General features: G+C 42.8%; 1 protein-coding gene across 3 annotated transcripts in view; it reads right to left on the bottom strand.

The window, feature by feature from the left end:
- Window positions 1-21946, bottom strand: part of RUNX2 (RUNX family transcription factor 2) — a 213045-nt gene that overhangs the window by 92936 nt on the left and 98163 nt on the right. For all 3 annotated transcript variants that reach the window (XM_075923375.1, XM_075923376.1, XM_075923377.1), the window contains exons 4-5: window positions 19989-20145; window positions 13671-13775 (exon numbers count right to left, since the gene is read on the bottom strand). In XM_075923375.1, the coding sequence (XP_075779490.1) occupies window positions 13671-13775; window positions 19989-20145 (262 nt within the window). The remainder of the gene's footprint in view (window positions 1-13670; window positions 13776-19988; window positions 20146-21946) is intronic.

The following is a 21946-nucleotide window of genomic DNA, read 5'->3' as shown; positions in this document are numbered from 1 at the left end:
ACACACACAGAGATGTCCAAAAGCAAGCAATCTCCTGAACATAACTTACAGAGCAGACACATGAGAGTCCATCTAAAGCAATGAGAGTGAAAGCAGAAAGTCCATTCCATATAGTCAACTTTTACACCAACGAGGGTTTTAATGGATAAATTATTTTAATGGATAAAGGAGGGTTTGCTCGATATCCTAGAAATTTCAACACTGAAGCAATAATAAGATTTCAAATGCCTAAAACACATATTTTCATCCACCTAAACTTCTTATTTATTTGTCAGATGTTATTGCCTCCAAACCCCTGTCAAGATCTGGGTCTCTCTTGCTGGGTGCTGCACAAACACAAAAGTAGATAGAATCTTTGCCAGGAGAAGCACTTCCCTTTCCCTCGACACACCTCATTAATTGTACATTCTAGAAAAGGGGGTGGGGTACTTTATTTCTAGCACTCTGTTTGTAGTTACTTTTGCGTCACTTAAAGATACAGGGCTGGACTTTCAAAAGAGATAATTTTGAATATTTTTCCCTTTTAGCCCAATAGAAGACTTACTAAAGGGACTTGATTTTCGCAGCATCTGCACTTTCAGAAAAATCAGCCTGCTTTTGAAAATTAGGCCATAAATTAGTACCATATTGGAGCAGACAGTTTGCCTGTCAAGTTTGGTCTCGTATCCTTCATACTACATCTGACAGAGGTCTGTCCTATGCATGGTGCTTCCAGGAAAACCTCTGTGGGCTACACATTGTTCATACAGAAATAATTTCTTCCTGTCCCTATGGACAGTCAAGTGATGTCCAGCCACATATGTCCGGGTTATCCTTGTATTTTAACACCTTAAATTACAAATGTTTCTATGAGATTTATCCAGTACTTTCTTAAATCATACTATAGTATTTTATTTAGGTGGTTATTGTCTTGTTTAACTCATAAAAACAATGTTATTAGCCTCTGAAATTCACACTGGTGGTGGTATTCCAGATCATTTCCACTACGCTGGGGATACAAAGAGTTGGAAGATTTCTTTAAAAGTAGCAAGTTAATTCATATCAGTAGTTGTGATTCTGACAGCCTTACTCATACTGAATAGTATCTTAATAGCGCCAAAAAGACAAATGGGACAACACGAAATGTAAGGCAACTCAAAGAGAGTAAAATTAGCAGAATGTGGCACTGCGTGATTAGAGACTAGGCGGCAGCAAAACCACTTGCGTTGGTGATGTTCAGTGAGAAGGGTGTACATGGTACTGTGAAACAAGTTCCATGCCAGAGGCAAGGTGAGTGGGTAGTATGAAAGTTTGAGTAAAGAAGAAGCGCGTAAAACATGCTGATGCAGGACAGCAATGCAAACCTTGCAAGCATCTCTGAAAGCTCAATGCTCGCAGCAGACCCTAAAGCAAGCAATATGAAGCTGGCATCCATGCAATCAAGAACTATGCTCTTTTCTGACCTTGCAGCTTCCGTAGGCGCAAACAGCATTTTTTAAAGCAAAAGGCATGTGCTTTGTATTGCTAGATTTTATTCTTCCTTCCTTGAACAAATCTCCACATCGGTAACATAAGGGAAAATCCCTCTTACCATACATATTTGGGGCTTCACGTGCCCAGAAGCAACGGAGTTGGGATGGAAAACAGAAGTGCCCTCATTTTTATATTATGCTAGGAAAAGAAAGTGGGGACGTTGGCATAGACCTGAACCCTCCCCTCGCCACTTGCTTCTCAAGCTACATTGTCTGTAACAATCACACAGTGCATGATCATCTTTCCATACTTTTGGCAGCTTACATATTGCTACAGTGTTTTTGTGAAACGGAGAATATTATGAAATACCCAGCCTGCAGCTATGCCACCTCAGGTTTTGATCTCAACTTGGCTGACAGCCTTGCAAGAAATGTTATCAGTGATTCGTCTAAGGTTATGATAGAAATAAGCACAATTAGCACTATATTGCTTGAGCTAGCCCGTTAGATGAAACATTGAACAGAGAAGCTAATTATTTGCACTTATTAACGATCCCAGCACTTTTCATGGACTTTGTTCTGGTATTCTGGGCATATTCCAATATGGGATTATTGCTAAGTGTTATTAACAACTCTCCCCTTCCACCTCCCCATATAGCTGAACTTTCAATTAGATATATTCTTCACGTCCTTGCCTAAATTTCTTTATCTTATGGTTGTGCATTGTGAAACACTCCCAGGCCTCCACTTTTAGAAGGACTGCATTTCAGTGGGTAATAGATTTCTATCGCTAAAGCTTTCAAATAAATTTGGGAGAGCTGAAAAGGAAATAAACTCCAAAAAGGTCTGTTATTTTCATGCTTTCTTTGTAGGATCCTGCTGCAAGATTAATACAACAAAAGTACTTGTGATGGTTTTTAACGGTCAGGTCTATCTCTGGCAGATCACAAGTGCTTTGGTGGAGTCTTTCCCTCACACACACACACATTGCGCCATGTGAAGGGACAGAATGCCTTCACTTCCGCTGTAGTCTAGAGTTGTTCAGTTGTGCTCCTTTTCCCCCTTGCCTATTCACTATGGTTGTGTCAACACTGGTATGAATTTCCGGAAATGCTTAAAACGGAATACTGTTCTGTTTTCAGTTTTTCCGGAAAAGGAGCATCTATATTGGCAGGCTGCTTTTCCGGAAAAGCCCTTTTTCCGGAAAAGCATCTGTGGCCAATGTAGATGCGCTTTTCCGGAAAAGAGCCCCGATCATCATTTTCGCGATCGGGGCTTTTTTCCGTTAAAGACTACTGGGCTGTCTACACTGGCCCTTTTCCGGAACAGTGTTCCGGAATAAGGACTTATGCCCGAGCGGGAGCAGAATAGTTTTTCCGGAATAGCGGCTGATTTTGTACAGTAGAGCATCGTTGCTTTTCTGGAAATTCAAGGGCCAGTGTAGACAGCTCGCAGCTTATTCCGGAAAAGCGGCTGATTTTCCGGAATAAGTGGCCCAGTGTAGACACAGCCTATGCGTTGCAAGCTCTTATTATGAATGTGTACAGCATCAAGCTTGATGAGAACCTGAATTCAGCTGGGGCCTGAAAAGACTTTTATAATACAAATAAAATGATTGCCTGATTGGAGGATATTGTGGTATCATCTGATACACCAAATGAGATGGTGGTGTAAGCAGTATTATCTCAACAGCACCATGAAAATAGTCCATTTTCGAATTGAAACATTCCAGCTGGGTGTCTCTCTGAACTGATTATGTTTTAGGGAACAGTTTTGTGTTCAGACTCCAATATTAGCTTTTTAATAAAGTCTTCGGTAGGATTTTCCCTCTGGGCAAGTTGTACCTCCCTAAACTGGAACTCTCTACTCTGGCAATATCCAGGTCTGGAGGATGTTCCTGAACCAGAGTACCCCAGGGTCAGGAGTCTGGCAGCTGAGAGCCCTAATGGGCAGAGAGACCAGTGGCAGGGGAGCTGGGGCCAGGAGCCCATCAGGGGGGCAGTGTCTGGGGGCCCTGCCAGGGCCAGAGACCCTGAGGGCGAGGGCCAGTGGCAGTGGGGCTGAGGCTAGGGTCTGGCAGCACCGTGGTAGGCATAGGGAGACCAGCAATAGCAGGGCAGGCATTGGCAGTAGGGGGGCAGGGAGACCGGCAATAGGGGGGTAGCCCAACCAAGTCAGAGGTGGGGGGTCGACGGGCCAAGTGGGGAGTAATGGTGGGCTTGGAGGCCTATGGCAGGGGACTTCCCCATGTCTGACAAATTCCCTCATTTGGTACTGATCAGGAACACTAGGGAATTCCCACCTGTAACTAAGTATATGGTCAGCCAACAGCCTCCCCAGACATCTCTGGGCAACTGTGTTCCTGAAGAGCAGGCTGATGCAAGCCATTTGGATTGCGGAGACTTCAAAACAATGTACTGTACCAAACTGAGGTTCTGGCTGCACTGCACAGCTCAGTCTTTTGTCCTCACTCTATCCGGCCCAGGATCAAAAGGTATGAAATAAAGTTAGCTGTCTCAGTCACATGCCTGGTAAATTGGTGTCCATCTCATTAGCGACAACTGTCATTAATGACAATTGGTGTATTGTGTCCAGTTCTGGGCACCGCATTTCAAGAAAGATGTGGAAAAATTGGAGAGGGCCCAGAGAAGAGCAACGAGAATGATTAAAGGTCTAGAGAACATGACCTATGAGGGAAGGCTGAAGGAATTGGGTTTGTTTAGTTTAGAAAAGAGAAGACTGAGGGGGGACATGATAGCAGTTTTCATGTATCTAAAAGGGTGTCATAAGGAGGAGAGAGAAAATTTGTTCTTCTTGGCCTCTGAGGATAGAACAAGAAGCAATGGGCTTAAACTGCAGCAAGGGAGGTTTAGGCTGGACATTAGGAAAATGTTCCCAACTGTCGGGGTGGTCAAACACTGGAATAAATTGCCCAGGGAGGTTGTGGAATCCCCATCTCTGGAGATATTTAAGAGTAGGTTAGATAAATGTCTATCAGGGATGGTCTAGACAGTATTTGGTCCTGCCATGAGGACAGGGGACTGGACTCGATGACCTCTCGAGGTCCCTTCCAGTCCTAGTGTTCTATGGTTCTATGAACACCTCACTAGCAGCCTCAGCAGTAAGGATAGGAACTGAATGGTCATGAAGGCTGAGCCATCCCTTTTTCTGTAACAATAACTCCAGCGGTAGAGGCAAGCACGTGGGCAGCAAGGTTCCCTCTGAGCAGCAGCATGTCCCCTTCTCTGCTAATGAGCCCCGCCCAGGCTCACAGGGCTGCCACTCATGCAGCTGGGAGGGGGCCTTCTCCTTCAGCAACATCAGAAGCTCCCTGATGAGGACAGAGTAACACGGTTCTCCCAGCCCGTAGGGAGGGGACATGTCCCTACCAGCTGAGAGAGACTCGCTGCTCTGTCCTCAGTAGGGTAGGGCTAATTAAGCAGCTGCGGAGCCGTGCCACTACATAGCTTAGAGCGAACCCAGGTGGGCAGTATTGGCCAAACATATGCAGCTGCTGCTTCTGTTGTACTTATTCTATGGATAAACAGGGGATTAAGTCTTCAGGTCTGTAAGACCAGAACCTTCCAACGCTAGAAACATGACACTTTTTTAAAAGCCTGTACGTTGTCTATTAATTAAAATACACCCAATGAACTCAAATGGCAATGTAAAAGATTTGCGGTGAACGTGCGTATACATTGTTTTCACGATGACTGCAAGCAGCCCCACTTGTTATGAGTTGTACACCCGTACCAGAAACAAATCTAACCCTTCAATGTCTATTATAATACCATACCTCAATATGTACTTTAGACCAAAGCCGTTAAACTAAACTAGGGGTCTTCCCAAAGCATCTGAAACCAAATGGGGAAAGTACATATTAACTGGAGAATGGGGAAATGTTCTTCAGCCCATCGGTTATATTTGGTTTCATGGAAAGTGCATGCTTGCAGAAGGTAAAGCCGATGCAGCGTGTGCTGAGGGAAACAGTTATCCTCCAGTTTACATCATAAATGTATCTTAGAGAGAAATGTATCTGGCCTTGTACCACTGAAGTCAGTGGGAGTTTTGCCATCCCCTTCAAAGGATAGAAGAATGAGGCCGTGTTGCTTAAGGAACCTTGAGCTTGACTAGGAAAGGTCCAGAGCACCTGCAAATCCCAGAGTCATTAATGAGTGGTGTGGGTGCTTTGCACTTTCAGGATCAGGCCTAGAGTGGATTATGTTCTATGGCAGATAGTAATGGTGTGCAAACATGAACAGCATTGCACAGTAGTGCTGAACATTCCTAAGCCTCTATGGGCACATTCCAGCTCGCATCTTCTGGAATGGAATGTCATGGCTCATAAACATGAAGATCTATCGAAGGCAGTCGCTGCAAGTGTCAAACCATGCCCCCTTATTTGGCCCTTATTTTCATCTCAGCTACAAGGGCAGAAATCCAGAGTAACCTCATGGATTTCCACAAAGAGAAAGAGATCAGAATCAGACCCAGCCTTTCTAATCTCCACTTCAATGGGAACCCAGCACCCTTTTTTTCTCAGGGACCTCAGTGTGGATTTAAAATGGAAATTTCCTGACTATGCCAATATACACTGGGACCTCTTTAATCCGGCAACCCTGAGAAAACAGGATATGCTGGATTAAAGAATTTGCCGGGCCAGAGGGAGCGCTGTAGGGTCTGGGCATGACGGGCAAGGGGGTGGGCTACTTACCTGGTGCCAGGCTTCTGAGAGCACACATGGTTCCCAGCCCCATGCTGCTCCCAGGCACCGCCCACCCACCACTACAGCAGGGGAAAGCCTCAGAGGAAGTGTGTCATTGCAGTGCCATTTCCCCAGCTGGGGGGAGGGAGTGGCAGGGCACAGAGATGTTTCCTCCCCCCCCCGCTCCGCTAGGGTCCATACCATGGGTGTTCCCAAATTAAGGACACTCAGAGTACAGAGATTCAGGAGTATTACCAAATTCATATTGTGCACGGCTTCTGGAATACACATGACTTAAAACATGTTAAAACCATGTTTAATATAAAATAGCTATAAAGTGGAATCTGAGAATAGGTCAAATGTGCTGTTATTCTGAAAACTACACATCTCCTTGTACTAAACAAACTTACCACCATAGAAAAATGTATTCAAATCAGTACATATTGGGCTAAGGAAGGGTGACTGTAGCAGTCTTTGAAAGCAAGCCAGGGAACATTGTAAATAGGGGACACACTGCATGTTTTTTAACTGCAGTGATGATTCTGCATAAAGAGATGAGAAGGCTCCAACTCCTTGCCGTAGCATGCCATGTGTCTCTGAATAAAATTACTGCCATGCAGTCTGTTAGTGAAGGAATGCATAAACAGGCACTGTAGCCTTGCATCAGTTCCACAAAATGTTGCACAACACAAATGCCTCTCGATGTGTCATTTCCTGCTTGGCCACCAGCCCAGCTCCCGACAGTCAGTCAAAAATAAAAAAATTAAGAAAAAAACCCCAACAACCCTGAAAGAGATTTAAAGCTGATCTACTCTAAAGCACATTCCATCAACCCCAGACTTACTCGTCTACCCCCACGCCTTGGAAGAAAAGCGCGAGAACTTCCTAAGAGCCATTCTGGGTCTAAATCTAAGAATCTCAAAAATCTCAGTCACTGCTCTGCATTGTGTAAGCCAGTCAGCCAAACAGTTAATACTCAGACTGACCAACCCCTCTTGCTAGCTTTTGCTTGTCTTTTGGAGAACACTTAGACAAAAAAGACAATGTTTGCTCATACCTTTCATCACGTGTTGCCTCAGAGGCTTCAGCTGCAGATAAATATTCTGCAAGGAAATGTAATGAAAGCAGAGTTCTTCCCCTATCATACACTGAAAGCAGGGCTGATGTTAGGGGGTCACAAGCAGAGTAACTGAGCGGGGCCCGGTGACATGGGGGGGCCCACATGGCAGGAATCAGGCTTCGGCTTCAGCCTCACATGGCAAGAATCAGGCACTGGTTTCAGAAACGCTGCTGAAATCCAATGTGTGGGGTAGGGGCCCAAGCCTTCGTTTCTGCCCTGAGCCCCAGCCAGTCTCACAGGGTATGTCTACACTACCCCGCTAGTTCGAACTAGCAGGGTAATGTAGGCATACCGCACTTGCAAATGAAGCCCGAGATTTGAATTTCTCGGGCTTCATTTGCATAAACTGGGCGCTGCCATTTTTAAATCCCTGCTCGTTCGAACCCCGTGCCGCGCGGCTACACGCGGCACGAACTAGGAGAAACGGTAGTTACTCCACGAGGAGTAACAGTAGTTCAGACTAGGACGCCTAGTCCGAACTACCTAGTTCGTGCCGCGTGTAGCTGCGCGGCACGGGGTTCGAACGAGCAGGGAATTAAAAATGGCGGTGCCCAGTTTATGCAAATGAAGCCCGAGAAATTCAAATCCCGGGCTTCATTTGCAAGTGCGGTATGCCTACATTACCCCGCTAGTTCGAACTAGGAGGGTAGTGTAGACATACCCACACTGTCCCTGGCTGAAAGCTCAACATTTCATTGTCATTTGCACCGATCACAAAATATCAGTTTTGAGGCGACATTTTATAAGGCCGTTACACTAATGAGAGCATGGTTACGTAATAGGATACCTCGGGTATTTTAGCAGGCACAAATTTGTCCCAAAAATTCCTATCCCATGTATTCTCCAGATTCTATGACCCTGTATGTCAGCATTTCCCAAATGGGCCGCGGGAAAAAAATACCGGGCCTCAGCATGGCTGGTGGCTGCCGGCAGGGCCGGTCTTAGGACGATTTGGGCCCCGTGCCCCTGAACCCAGAAGTGCCGGCGAGTTACAGAGCCGGGGGCCCTGCTCCACCAATATGTGGAGCTGGGTCTCTCCTCCGGCTCCGCCTGGAGCAGGAGCGGGAGTGGGTCCGGACCCAGGCCCTGCACGTCCTCCCACCCCGCCCCCAGAGTATCCCCGCCATGCGTGGCTCCTCCTCACCGCCTGCTGCTGCCCATGTGCAGCGTTGCACGTGGGCGGGGAGGATGCCAGGGCGTGACGTGATGTCACGGTCCAGGATTTTAAAACTCTTCAGAGGTATGTGGCAGGGCCACGCTGGCTCCGGGTTCGGCCTCCAGGGCCTGAGCGCGGCCTCTGGCCCCGCAGTGTGGAAGGCAGAAGGCAGGGAATGGGCTTGGGCGGCGGCGGCGGTGGGCTTGGGCAGAGGCGAGGAGGCAGCAGCGGGAAGTGGGAGGGGAAGGCACCAAGGGACAGGGTGCAGGAGAGAGAGACAAATGCCAGGAGGCCAAGTGCAGACAATGAGGGAAAGGGCAGGAGGGGAGGTGTCAGTGGGAGAGGGGACAGGGTGATGCTGGGAGAGGAGAGGAGAGGAGAGGAGAGGAGAGGAGAGGAGAGGAGAGGAGAGGAGAGGAGAGGGGCATTGGGGGCTGGAGGAGGAGGTGCTGGGAGAAGGCTTGAAATAAGGGGTGGACATGAGGAAGGCCAGGATGGAGCAAGTCATGTGTGAGGGCACAGAGGGGCAGGAGGGGAATGGGGCAGAGAGTGGTGAGGGGGTGGATATTAGGGAAAATGGGGGCAGGAGCAGTAAGGGAAGGGGGGGCACCAGGAGGGTGCAGGGCTAAGGGAAGGTGCAGGTGCCAGGGGATTCTGGGGTGACGAAGAGGGGAGAGCTGGCCACAGGAAGCAGCACTGGATGGGGGAATCGGGGCAGGCTGGGGAGACTGGGAGGCCGGTGGAATCAGGGCTGCCGGGGGGTACCAGGTTGGGGGCAGGGAGGTGGCCAGGGAAAATGGGGGGGGGGGGAGAGAAGCGGCTGCCGGAAGGAGGGCTGGACGCGGGCAGCGGGGCTGGCCAAGGGAGATTGGGAGGAGAAGTGGGGGAGAACTGGCTGCCCAGGAGGGGGTTGGGGGAAGTGGGGCTGGCCAGAGGCGCAGCGGGGGGAACAGGGGGGAGGAATGAATCGGCCTGCGGAGAGTGGGACTGACCTGGCCATATGTAGATCTTGGGGCGCTGCCCCTGTTCCCCCTCCCCCCCGCAAAGCACAAAGCTTGAGTTAGTCCGGCCCAGGGATTCTATTGTCCCCCCCCCCCCCACAAACACACCCCTCAAGTAGTTGCGAACTGTCTGGCTGGTAGACACACTCATGCAGCCTGAGCACATTTACCAGCCAGGCAGTTTGAAACTACAAACTGATACACCTAGTAATAATACAACTTACCTAATGAGAAAATACCAGACATGTTATATGTCTGGTATTTTCTCAGTTTGTTTTTTATGTGTTTATATTTTTGGGCTGCAAAAAGTAGTACTGAAAAAAAAGGGTTCCAACTAAAGTAAAATGTTTGGGAAACCCTGGTCTAACCAGCTTTCTGTCTGTCTTACAGCCCATTTATCCAATCCATATTCCTTAACTTGCTGTCAAGAATACTGTGGGTGACCATATCAAAAGCTTTGCTAAAGCTGGCACTGGAGGTTTTGGTAGGACCAGAAACAACTTATTTGAATATTCATCATTTGAATAATGAATATGTAAATATGCAAATATGCAAATGCACATTACCGGTCCTCCAAAAGTTCGTGAATGGATTTACTGGTCCCCGTGTCAAAAAGTTTGAGAACCCCTGCTGTACACCATACTCTGTCCTAAACCAACACATAGATTGGGCAGCTGGGTAAAATTCCCTGAGCTACATTCTGGCTCACTCTGAGTTAACTAGTCAAAAAACATCTCTTGCCTATGAAAAGGCACAGGAAGACGTTCAAATTTCCCCCAAGTAAAAATGGGCAGCTTTAACCCTTTCACTTTCTAGACTCGGTCTACGAAGGCAACCTGACACCACTGTCTTAATATTTTTTTCAAATAATAACAAAGCAGAGTGAGGTGAAAGCAGCAAGCTTCTATGAGCGGATGTTTAATACAACGAAGCAGAGCTAATATTCAGAGCTTGACTTCCCAAACAGCTGAGCCTCCAAAGCTCCAATTGAAGGCCCTGGCTGTCATGAGTGATCAGCACCTCTTCAAGTCAGGCTTTAAATGATTGCAAGATCTGTCATTGTATTGCTGCTGCTCCTGCTGCTGTTGGAAAACATACAGTGTTTGTTCTCTCCAATCAACTTGCCAACAGAAGGTCAAAGTGCCTTGCCTCTAAACACGCCTTACAAATTTAGGATCTAAAAAGCATGAAGTCATGTCTTAAAATGATAAGCTGGCAACCCAAGTAAATAGCATTCTGTAAAGATGTGAATAATTTTATGTTTACGCTACTTAGGATGAAGGTTCTAATAAGTCATTGGTTGTGTTCCTTTAAAAGGAAGTTTTATAACTGAGATGAATCACAACTGCAAAAGATCAAAGTTAAAAAACATCAATGATGCCATGGGGTACTTTTTAATCTTGTAATGAATGATGATCATGTGCTCTTATGAAGTTGGTCCAACTGCCAACGCCAGATGTGTATATTAAGAAAAGAACTTGTTTGTGATGTGACAGCCCTGGGTTAGCCGCCAGAGAGAGAGAGGAAAAATAGGATAACATGCTTCAGACATTTGAGTGAAATGCAGGTCCTGGCAAAGAGAAGCTCTGTTCACTGATACGTAACTCATTAAGAAAAATACATCTGCTATCAAAGCCACTTGTTGAATAGAAGTTATTATTTCTCCCAACCACCTTGCTTTCCTTGTGCAAGGCAGGTGCCAAATGTGCTAATTTATTACAATGATTAATGTAATTACTAAAGGGTAGAAAGTAGTTCAGAGATTCTTAGAAGAAAAACACTTCAGTCAAGCTTCTATAGAAGAGTCTATTTTCCAGAACTGCTCTCTCCCTAAAATTCACATTAATGGCTCCCATTCAAAACAACTAGTGAGTCCCCAGTTATTATGATCACATATCTTATACATCAATACAAAACAGAGCTTGCACAAACCAACCAACCCTGAAGATGAGCATCATGGTTTCCAAGTCATCCATATAACATTCTCAACTTAAACTGAACCTTCGTGGCCACATCTGAAATGACTGGGAACAACATATAAGCGGACTTCATCAAAACTATAGGAACTCTTTTCAGAGATATCAAGCATCCACACTTAAGAACAGCAGACACTCAGCATATATGAATGTCTTACCCAAAGAGACTAGAGTAAAAAATTCAAGTCAGTCTTGATAGGATTTCTAAGATATATTAACATAGCCTGGTGGTTTTTTAATTGCTTGTTGTGATGGGCTAGTCCCAGTCTAATTAGATTATTCCTTCTATAATCTGTGCAATCCCTGTCTATTCAGATGCTGCTCCCTATACTGTATACTCTTCTCCCTTCATCTCCACACCCACACTGTCTCCTCTGCTTGGAAATATTCAATATCATGGATGCATCAACATACGGAAGCAACCTCTAAATGGGATTAGACAAATTCATTCCTGATGGAATTAACTCTTTTCGCATTACACCAGGGACACATTTAGCCTGAAGTCTTCAAGCTAGTTAGACAGGGCCAGCAATCACAGGTGAACACAACATCTTTTGCAAGAATATCAAAATTACCAAAAGAGAGTGGATAAAACAAAACACTCTCTGTGGTGAAACCTGAAAGCAGAAAACCTCCAACAACAGCAGGCAGCACCAGAGGCATCTATGTATTGAAATGCATCAATACATAAGACCAGAGTAACTTGACTGTTCTCACTTGCTGATCAGGAAAAATTATGCAGATGGGACAGATCTTATGTAAGGCAGAAGATATTTAAACCTCTTGTCCCAATTTCAGGGGAGGGACCTGAAAATTCAGCTTTACTGGTCTGGGAGACACTTCACTTGTGTACAACTCTACCTAAAGTTTAAAGTAAAACTTCCTAAGAGCTCCAAAAAGGTCTAGTCTGAATTTGATACTCAAAGACGAAACAATGAATCGAGATGCTTCCAATCAAATAATCGTTAATCGCTACATATAATTTAAATACAGCTAGACCTTTAATCCCAATCAATTTGGAAACACTGTTTCTGATAGATTAAGAAATTATATAGGACTGGCTTTTCAATTATACCTGAATGATACAAGATTGATTACCAGTTAAACATGCCAGATGGACAGATAAACCAAGGTGAATTAACCTGGTCTGACTGTATCTATTAATAGAAGCTATATATAACAAGTACAGGAATATGACCAAACACCACTATAATAACAAGAAAGCTAGTGATCATTCCAAGTAGAATTAAGGAGTGTGGATGTTATACAAGGTACAGGGGTGAGTGAAAGTCTTTTTTTTTTAATTAAACACCTTCTCTGTGCTTTGTAAATACACAAAGACAGTGCTGACAACATGCTAGGGCTTTTATGGTTACTCATTTCGCTCCTTGGCTCCCAGGATCTGTGATAAGTACCGTGTTGAAAATGGATGTTGTGCTAGAAAAAACCACTTTTGGGTGCGACACGATTAACCAGCAATCATTGGGCCAGACACATGGTCTGGTGACAAAAGAAGTTCTGAGATAAGAAGGTACTACTATTTCCCCCACATTCACTGGGACTGATCCTGCAAGGTGTGGAGAGTTTGCTAAGTTCTGTGTGTGCTCAGTTTGAAGTCAATGGAATTTGAGGGCACTCAGCACCTTGCTGGATTGGACCCACTGTCTCAAAATAGATTATATCTGGAAACAGTGAGCCTGATTCTCATTTACACCAAGGCCCCTTTACTCAATTTGCGCCGTATAAAGGACACTTGATGTACATAAGAATCAGGCCCACTGTTTCTAAAGGCCCCTTTTAAAACCAGAGTAGTGTATGGGGGCCTTAGTGTACATGAGAATCACGCTCAATGCTGTCCTAATTCAGCAAAGAATTTAAGCACATGCTTAATTTCAATCATGTGAGTAGTCCCACCAAGTTCAATGGAACTACTCACATACTATAGAGCTAAGCATGTGAATTAAGTATTTTGCTGAATGGGGATCTATGTTTCCTAAAGAAATGTATTCCATTTGTCACCCAGAGGCACTGAGAAGTCTGCTCTATTAGCCATAGCTAGGAGCCCACTGGCTTTTAACTCATGCTGTAGAGGCACATGACTTTAGTCCCGAAAATCGCAGGTTCAATCCCTCCTGCTGATGACCAAGGTCTGTCAGCTTTACGTGTTTATAAGACTTTAGTAAACAAAAACAAACTTTGTCTTTTACAGATTCATTCCCTTCCACAGATACTAAAGAATAAAGAGGGAACACAGTACTTACTCCTTGGCTCCCTTGGTCCATCGACTGTAACCTTTATCGCTCTGTGGTATGTAGCAACTTGTGGAGGATTTGTAAGGACAGTTATTGTCAAGGTAAAACTCTTTCCTACAAAGAGAACAAACATAAAAAAATGAGGTGTGACTATAACACGTAAACAGCCATATGCATGGGCAGTAAAGAATAAAAGGTATTTACAATTCATCCCAGTCATTTCCACAATCATGAAAATTAAAAACAAAACTGATTCTGGAGTTTTCTTCCCCTTCAGTTATGCTCTAATATCAGCAACACCATCCAAGTGTTGGCAGTTTAATATTTCTATTTAATATTAAATCATGACACAATGATAGAACAAGAGTAATTCACTGCTGAGAATAAGCCAAATTCTGCTCTCATTTATATCACTGTAAATCCAGAGAAATTTAGTTAACCTATATAGAGTGACTCAAGTTTCACCGTGGGGTGATAGAGAGCAGAATTTGTTTCTAATGTTATGTACTTTGCATGGTTTTATCATTTGATTTGTTTGACTTCACTATAATAAGATGAGGAAAAAATGTATTTTCCTCATGGGTGCCATTTAACATTTAGTGTGTCTATCTTGAATCTCCCTCTCACGATATTATTCCATCTTCATTTCCAGAGCAGACGTACTACCTTTAGAGATGTAAATGTTAAATGGTTAATGCAGGGGTGGGGAACCTAATGCCCAGGGGCCATTTGCCTGGATCCAGCCCCTGGGGCTCAGGGCTCCCCACTTAGTATTGAGGAGCCCATGCTGGTATTCCAGCCCTCGCTGCCCCCCTCGCTGGGCTGGAACACACAAAATCCACTAGGCTAGGCCTTCCCAGGCTCTGGTGTGTGAGGGAAATATGAGAAGTGTCTTTCTCCTTCTCAGTGAAGGGTTTTCTTTTTGTTTTTGTTTTTGTTTTTGCTTCTCACTTGTGTGTAGACCCCGACTGATTTTTCTGTGAGTCAATAGCCTCTGACCCAAAAAAGGTTCCCACCCCTGGGTTAACGGGTTCTCCAGTAAGCATTAGCCTTACCGGAATGCTTACTGGGCAACCAGTTAACCAGAGGTCCTGGCTGGCAGAAACAGCACCCCCACCCATAATGGCCTGGCCGGCAGGATCCCAGCCACAGTAGGGCCAGAAAGGCCCCCACTGTCAATGGCTGTGGCACAGTGGGGCTGGAACAGCCCCCCCACCTGCTGCCAGTGGTTAACTGGTTAAACAAATCATTTAACCTGTTAACTATTTTTGGTGGTTTTTACATCCCTAACTCCCTTACATATATACCATCTATTATTACATCTTTAAACATCTATCCACTGAGTGAGAAATGGTTTTTGTATGTACAAAATACTTTCTACCACAAATCTGCATTGTAACATGTCAGTGTTAGATTTCATATAGACGTTGTGCATGATGATCTGCAGCGTTGGGCACAACAAAGAACTTAATAAAGAAAGAAACCAAATGACTGGGTCTCAGTATACATTCTCCCAAGACACTGGCCTCTGTTCTGCAGACTCACTGACAGTTGTAATCAGTCAGATATGCAACGGTTAGTCATGTCAGATAGTCAAAACTGCAAACTGTTTCAAGACAGGAAAAGGTGGGCGTACAACACTGACTCAATAAAACAGTCAGCAATCTCAGGCCTTATTGCTCATTTAAGCTGCTACTTTACCAGAATCATACCCACCCCCTTTTTTTTTTCGGCCAGTGCCTTTTATTCCCCTCTCACTGAACTCTGAAAGCACTCACCCAAAACACAAATCTTAAACAATATGTAAGAGCGCAAAACTTAATGCAATCAATTCAAAGCCTAATACAGAACAGGTTATATATAAGGCCTAATACAGAACAGGTCTTTGGCTGTCAAATCTGGTAATTGGTCTTTCTTTTCAAGCCAACTCATACACTTTCAAAACCTGCCTGAGACACACATCATTTATTATCAAGCGTACGACTTCAGACAGTCTTGGCTGTATTTTTTTCTAAGAGCAAGCGACAAAGAATGTTTCAAGAGAATAGAACTGTCACTTAGAGTAAAATAACTTTCCAGGTAGAACTGTGCTCCAGTGAGGCCCATTTCTCCAATAGACACACGTGAGAGTAATGTCTGTGAGTTCAAGGCTCTGGCAGGGAGATGGGAAACCTAAAAGGTTAAATTCTGGTAGCTGGTAACAGAAGGAGCATGTGGAAGAAGTTGGGTGCCCTTATTGTTGCTCCTCTAGAAAAAGGTAAAGAGAGACCCTGTCGAAGGTCTCTCAAAACTGATATTGGAAAGAAAAGTGTGTATACTCCCTGTGAAAAGACTTACTATTCCCTCAGTTCCCATATAAACCATTCGTTCTCTCTGAACAAACAAAAATTAAATATGGGGGGATTCAGACACATAATAATGTCACTAATACAACACACACTGCATATACAAGTGCACTAACAAGTTTTATGCCATTTTTCTCACCATAGAAATAATTTCACCTATTGCTTACACAAAATTTCACTGATGACATTTCATCCACTTGTCCAGGGGTGGCCCATACTGCTAACATCTATGGAAGTTTCTAAGTTCATCTACAGACCAAAATTGGTCATATTATGGTTTTATAAATATGTCAAATGGCCATAAAAGCTGGCCTGGATTTTAAAAAAAAATGATAAAGCACATTGCTTGTAACGGTTTGAAAATTCATTCTACGAGACAAGTACTGCAAAATTCTCTAAACCAAAAATATCTCTGCATAATACAATGGCCAAAAAATACACACTTCATATAAAGGGCTATATTTTGCCTTCTGCCAAGGCCTGTGCGCATGTCTAAATGATCATCCTGCCAAAGCTGAACTACGAGCAGTTAAGCACGTCCAACATCTAATTTGAAAGGGGGAGAGTTTTCTTTTTCCCTACTTGATATTCTTAGCTAAACAGATGCAATAACATATCAGCGCTCGGGAAGTCTCAGCCCTCCACGTAATCAATCTACTGCTTTTTGTAGCAGAAGGGCCCAATCCTCAAGGTGCCCAGCACCCTCGACTTCCAGTGAAGTCAAAGAGGGTGGAAGGCATTTGGCACTTTTTTCAAGAGGTGTTCTGCTCATTATAGGATTGGGCCCAAAGTACATTTCTTAAAAGTATGTGTTTGTGTGGACACTTATGCTTTCCACAGTTCGATTTAATGGATTTCCTGGATATCTTTCATCCGCGGCAATATATTTCTATATACCGTTTTTAATAGCTTTCTTGGTGCCCTTAAAAATGTAAACTATTTACTTCTGGTAGCTAATGAATAATTATAGCACTCTTTTATGAGCCTCACTGGGTACGAAGTTATTTGGCACTGTTGCTCGAATGTGTCCCCAAACTGTGCATTCTTTGCCATTAACACATGTGAGACCAGCTGACACGGCAATCAGCAACTCTGACATATGCTGAAGCAGAAAGCTAACAAGAGACATTAGTGTGGGAGCATACGGATGACTTGTGGATGTGTGGCACTTTTTCCCCCATCCTGATGCTACTGTGATTAATTCAAAATATTGAGACACGAAAACATTCAGGGCCTAATCCAAACCCTACTGAAGATGGGTGTCATTCCATTGACTCCAATGGGCTTTGGATCAGGCCCCTAAGGACAAGTTACTGCCCTATAATCTGGGATCAACATCTGCTATCGAGACTAATTGGACTTTTGCAAACATGTTTAGGGCCTCATGTTAGGATGCTTGTTTTTCCTAATTGAAAAAAGGGCTTGTCTTGAGCTGGCATAGAAAATAAGTAAACAAACCTGTGAAGTTGCAGGTATTTTCTTTTGTTGGATAACAACATTAATATATGTAAACATCAGAGCATCCCTATTGGGTCATGGGAAAGATGGTAGAACATGGGAGACAAGGTAAGGAGGTAGGGTTGATGATTCAGATTTGATTACGTTTAAAGAAACAAAGATCAAAGAGGGAGCTATTTTGAAAAATGTAAATTTAAAGTCAGAAACAGGTGGGGATTTCTTGCCTCTGAAAAAGGATTTCTTCACGGTTTTATTTTTCCTCCCCAACTTCGTGGTACCTTCCAATATTCTTCTCTGCTCTATATGTAGCTTTCTCACTTCTGTTTGCTACTGCTGTGCTCTTTCCTGCTATTTTAAAGGGTGTTATAAAAATCTATCATTAGAGATAACTCTCTCTCTCTCTCTCTGTTCTAAGTCTGGAAGACAAGTCTGGACCAATTTCTCCATCCTGCCTCTGGCACCAGAATGTAGCATTTCAGATCTTCCACCAAGTCCCGGCTGCTTCAAAGGAAAATCCCTACTTTCTTCCGTTAAGATCATAAGAAATATAGGGGGAGGGGGTCAGCTCTGTTTGGACATAATTACACTTCATCAAAAGAAGCTTTCTTCATCTTCCATGCGTGAAAAGTCTGCAAGCAGTTAAGTCTGTCTTTTTTCTTTCTTTTTTTTTTAATATAAAAATTGCTATTTGGGAAACTAGCCAAAACTCAGAAAGCCAATATAGTAAAACAGTGCACACCCTTTGTTTTTCTTTGAAGTTTCTTAAATAAATATGTTGAGGGTTTCTAAAGTACACTATCACTTTTCCATAGATTTTACCCAGACTGATCAGAGAAAACTTCTTAACCAAAGACTGAAGAACACAAAAGATGAATTAAACTATTTTGGCCAAATCTGAAAAGTATATAGAAAGATATATAAAATATAATTTTAAATATGTGTGTATATGTATATAGTACCTGATCTTTTAGATACTCTACTTCATTTCCAATGAGATTAAGAGTGCACAGGTAGTACGTCATATGTCATTTCTTTTTCAACACTTGTTATGGGTTATAACTACTGTGCTTTTATTATAAAGCTGCACTAGTAGTAGAGCCACAGAACTTTCAAATTTAATCCATCAATGGAAAGACAAAAGCAGACAGGAACTTTTTTTTTCCCAAAAAAGAAAGGAAGATGAACAGGAGAAGAACTCCTTAACCTGGACCTAGAGGGTGGGGCACTCTATTTTTATATCCTATTATCTTTGCAGTAGAAGCAGTCCTTTATTACACATACTGTTTTAAAAGTTAAAAGCAAAAAAATACACATTATTGGCCACATTCCTAAAATAAAATCTATTCACTGAAAACAGTCCTCACATAATCACTTTTATCAAATGTTTATAATTATAACAATGGGCCTTCTGATTTAAGCTATAGAGACATTTGTCAGATATTTAATTTTCTCTGACAAATGATCACACTGAATTGCAACTCTACTCAGCGTATTGTTATAAAATGAGCATTGTTATTAAATTGGCAACAGTGTGTGTGACCTTTATTTCTCCCAGGGTTACTTTTTTAAAAGTAAATATTACATTAAATGGTTAAAAATAGTTAGGATGTCTGTGGCCTGATAATAGCAAACCCCTCTGCAGCTTTCTTCAGTGGAAACTGACAAGTCAGTTTTCTTCAAGGCACCCTTTCAGTCATTAACTCAATTTTTTAAGTAGCTGCAAGAATTTTAAAAGGAAATTCTTTTAAATCTTGCCTTCCTTATAAAAGCTTCTGATGACTGGGGTATAGATTTCAGATTAGAGGAAGCTCTTAAGCAGTAGAGAGACAACTTCAAGGCTCTAAATCTTTAGGAAACTAGAAAGTTATCGTCCTGCCCCACTGTTCTCTGCCACTCTGATGTAAGCAATGTGTATTAGAGCAATGTGTATCATTCCCAACCAAATGCCTACAATCTAGATCTATAAAGTTAAGCAAGTTACTAACAGGAAACATAAGATTGCATTTTGCAACACAAACAGAGACTGATCTAAAGCATGCTGAAGTCAATGGAAAGTCCTCTGGGATTAGGATCTATAGCTCATGTGAGATGCAACAAATATAATGATAGCTCTTCCTGCTCCCAGTCAAGAAGAAGCTTTACTACTAAAGGAACACATGCATTTTTCTTCTCATGGCCTGAAATCTGTTGTCTGACTTCATATAACTCAGCATATGAAACTTCTCAACTCATTCTCCCTTCCCAATATGAGTAAAATAGAGAATCAGGTTGGTAAATACTTTTTTTTTCCAGAATTGAGATTTCATTAAAAAATGCAAAAAAGTCAGGCATCAGAAAAACCTGGCAAGGTGCAAAGACAACAAACTTGGTTTGGAGAAATGCTGAAGTTTGGGAACAAAACCTGCATTTATCTTTCGAAATGAAAGGCTAATGGATATTTATTTACAGATTAATCAGTATTTCATTTTGGAATCAGTTTCAATTTCTCGACTTCATTGTAAAAATAGAAAATGTAACAGCCTACCTCTTCCACTCCTGCCCACAAATCTTAGGTCATTAAACCTGGCCACTTGATTCTTCATCACAGCAGAGGCATTCCTTAGCTCTGCAGAATAGTTTTCATCATTTCCAGCCATGACAGTGACCACGGTCCCATCAGGTACTTCACCCAAAGCCACCACCTGTAACAATGGGGAGACATCAATAATTCTTGAAATTAGGTTGGAAAATATTTGTCTTTGCTGCAGTTTACAATCTGTGCCCTCGGTAGTAAGCTCTGTGGTGGATAGTACTATCAACTGAGTCAACAGTCATGAGCCCGCTGAGTAAGGAATGAAGTGTTACATCAAGCAGAGAAACATCTCATAACATCTTGCTTTCTCATAGTCTAATAGAGGATCCTTCTTTGTTTCACCTCTTCAGAAACCTTCAGTATCTTTTTGGAGAGTGTATGGTTTAATAACTCCTGAAAGCCAACGTTTTTCGTTGCAGTCTGTGTGCAGTGGGAAAACACGACGCATGGTTGACATCCATAAATCGTACATGAGAATGTATTTGAAATGGAAAGTTGGATATTATTTTCAGCAGCTATCTCGTGCTGCAGTTCTGTTCCACTGAAACGTAGACCGGCTCCTATCACTGCAGGATGTCAGATTTCACAAGAGAAACTGAGGCAGGCCTAAAAAGCTGGATGGGAGACCTCCAAATAACATCTAGCTGCAGTGGGGAATCATGCTGAGGCTTCAATATAGCACACCCACTTTGGAAGAGTGCTCCAACACTCTGTTACAGGGCCTTTTGCTGCTGAAACTGACATCTTTCAGATGCAACATAAAACCCTGGGCCCATCCACTTCAGTTAAAGATCTCACAGCACTTGTCTCAAGGGTAGGCTGTGGTTAACCCTGGTGTATTGTTCTACTTGTAACTTGGGCCACAAAGATGATACTAACATAATTTTGCCTTGAATTTCAAATAGATAAGGTTTTCTCATAGATTGTGTACTGCTGCAGTGAGCTGTTAAACAGATACTGCTTTCCACTGCATCCACAGGTGAGAACAAATTATTATATGCTTCTCTGAAAATAACTTTGGGGTGTAAAATAATATTGTAATATTCAAATTAGAACATTAGCACTGATTCATTAGGGAAGTTTATTTCAACATTACTTCATATAGGATGTAATAATTCTCCATTACAGTACCTAACAAATATTTTTCCTATGGTCTTTACAGTAACATTAATAACACCAAATATAAATGGGTAAGAAATACAAGCACACATTTTGCACATGAGAGTTTTACAGCTTTTTATAAAATCAGTTGGCCTGAGATAGACTATCTTATGATTCTACTGAACTCTGCCCACTACCATTTGATGGTCAGATATTACTGCTTATATTATTCATACTACAAAAGCAAATGATAATCAACGCTTTTTTAAAAAATATATTTTGTTATGAATTCAGCTTTAAATGTCTTTCTCAAAAATGATCATGTCTGAAACTAATCAGCTCAGGTCAAATTGTACCATCAATTAAGTAGAAATAATGAACAGTTCTGAATAAATATGACTGGCACAATTCAGCCTGAGTGCTGAACAGCAGCAAAAAATAGTGACAAACACATCAAATTTGAAATAGGCTTTAATTGATAGATTTTATTACTAAAAATTACTACTCTGGTGATCTGATTAGACGCAAGAATGTAGCAAAGCTGATGCACTGCATATGATGGATTAAATTTATGCCTGTATAATTTTCCAAAGACCACTTAGCACTCAAAGGGATTGTTGCCACTCACTTCACTGAAGCAGAATTTCACCCCTAAAATTACTGTAACATTACTGTAATGTCACTGATCACAAGAACATAGGAACCAATACATTGCATAAGGTCCATGGTCCATCTAACCCAATATCCTGTCTCTGGAAGCTGCCAGAACCAGATACTTCAGAGCAACATGCAAGAAACCTCAAAATAGG

The sequence above is a fragment of the Pelodiscus sinensis genome, chromosome 3 (genome assembly GCF_049634645.1).
Source record: "Pelodiscus sinensis isolate JC-2024 chromosome 3, ASM4963464v1, whole genome shotgun sequence".
NCBI lineage: Eukaryota > Metazoa > Chordata > Testudines > Trionychidae > Pelodiscus > Pelodiscus sinensis.
Note: the sequence above shows the minus strand (reverse complement) of the source record. Positions and strands in the feature narration are given on the sequence as shown.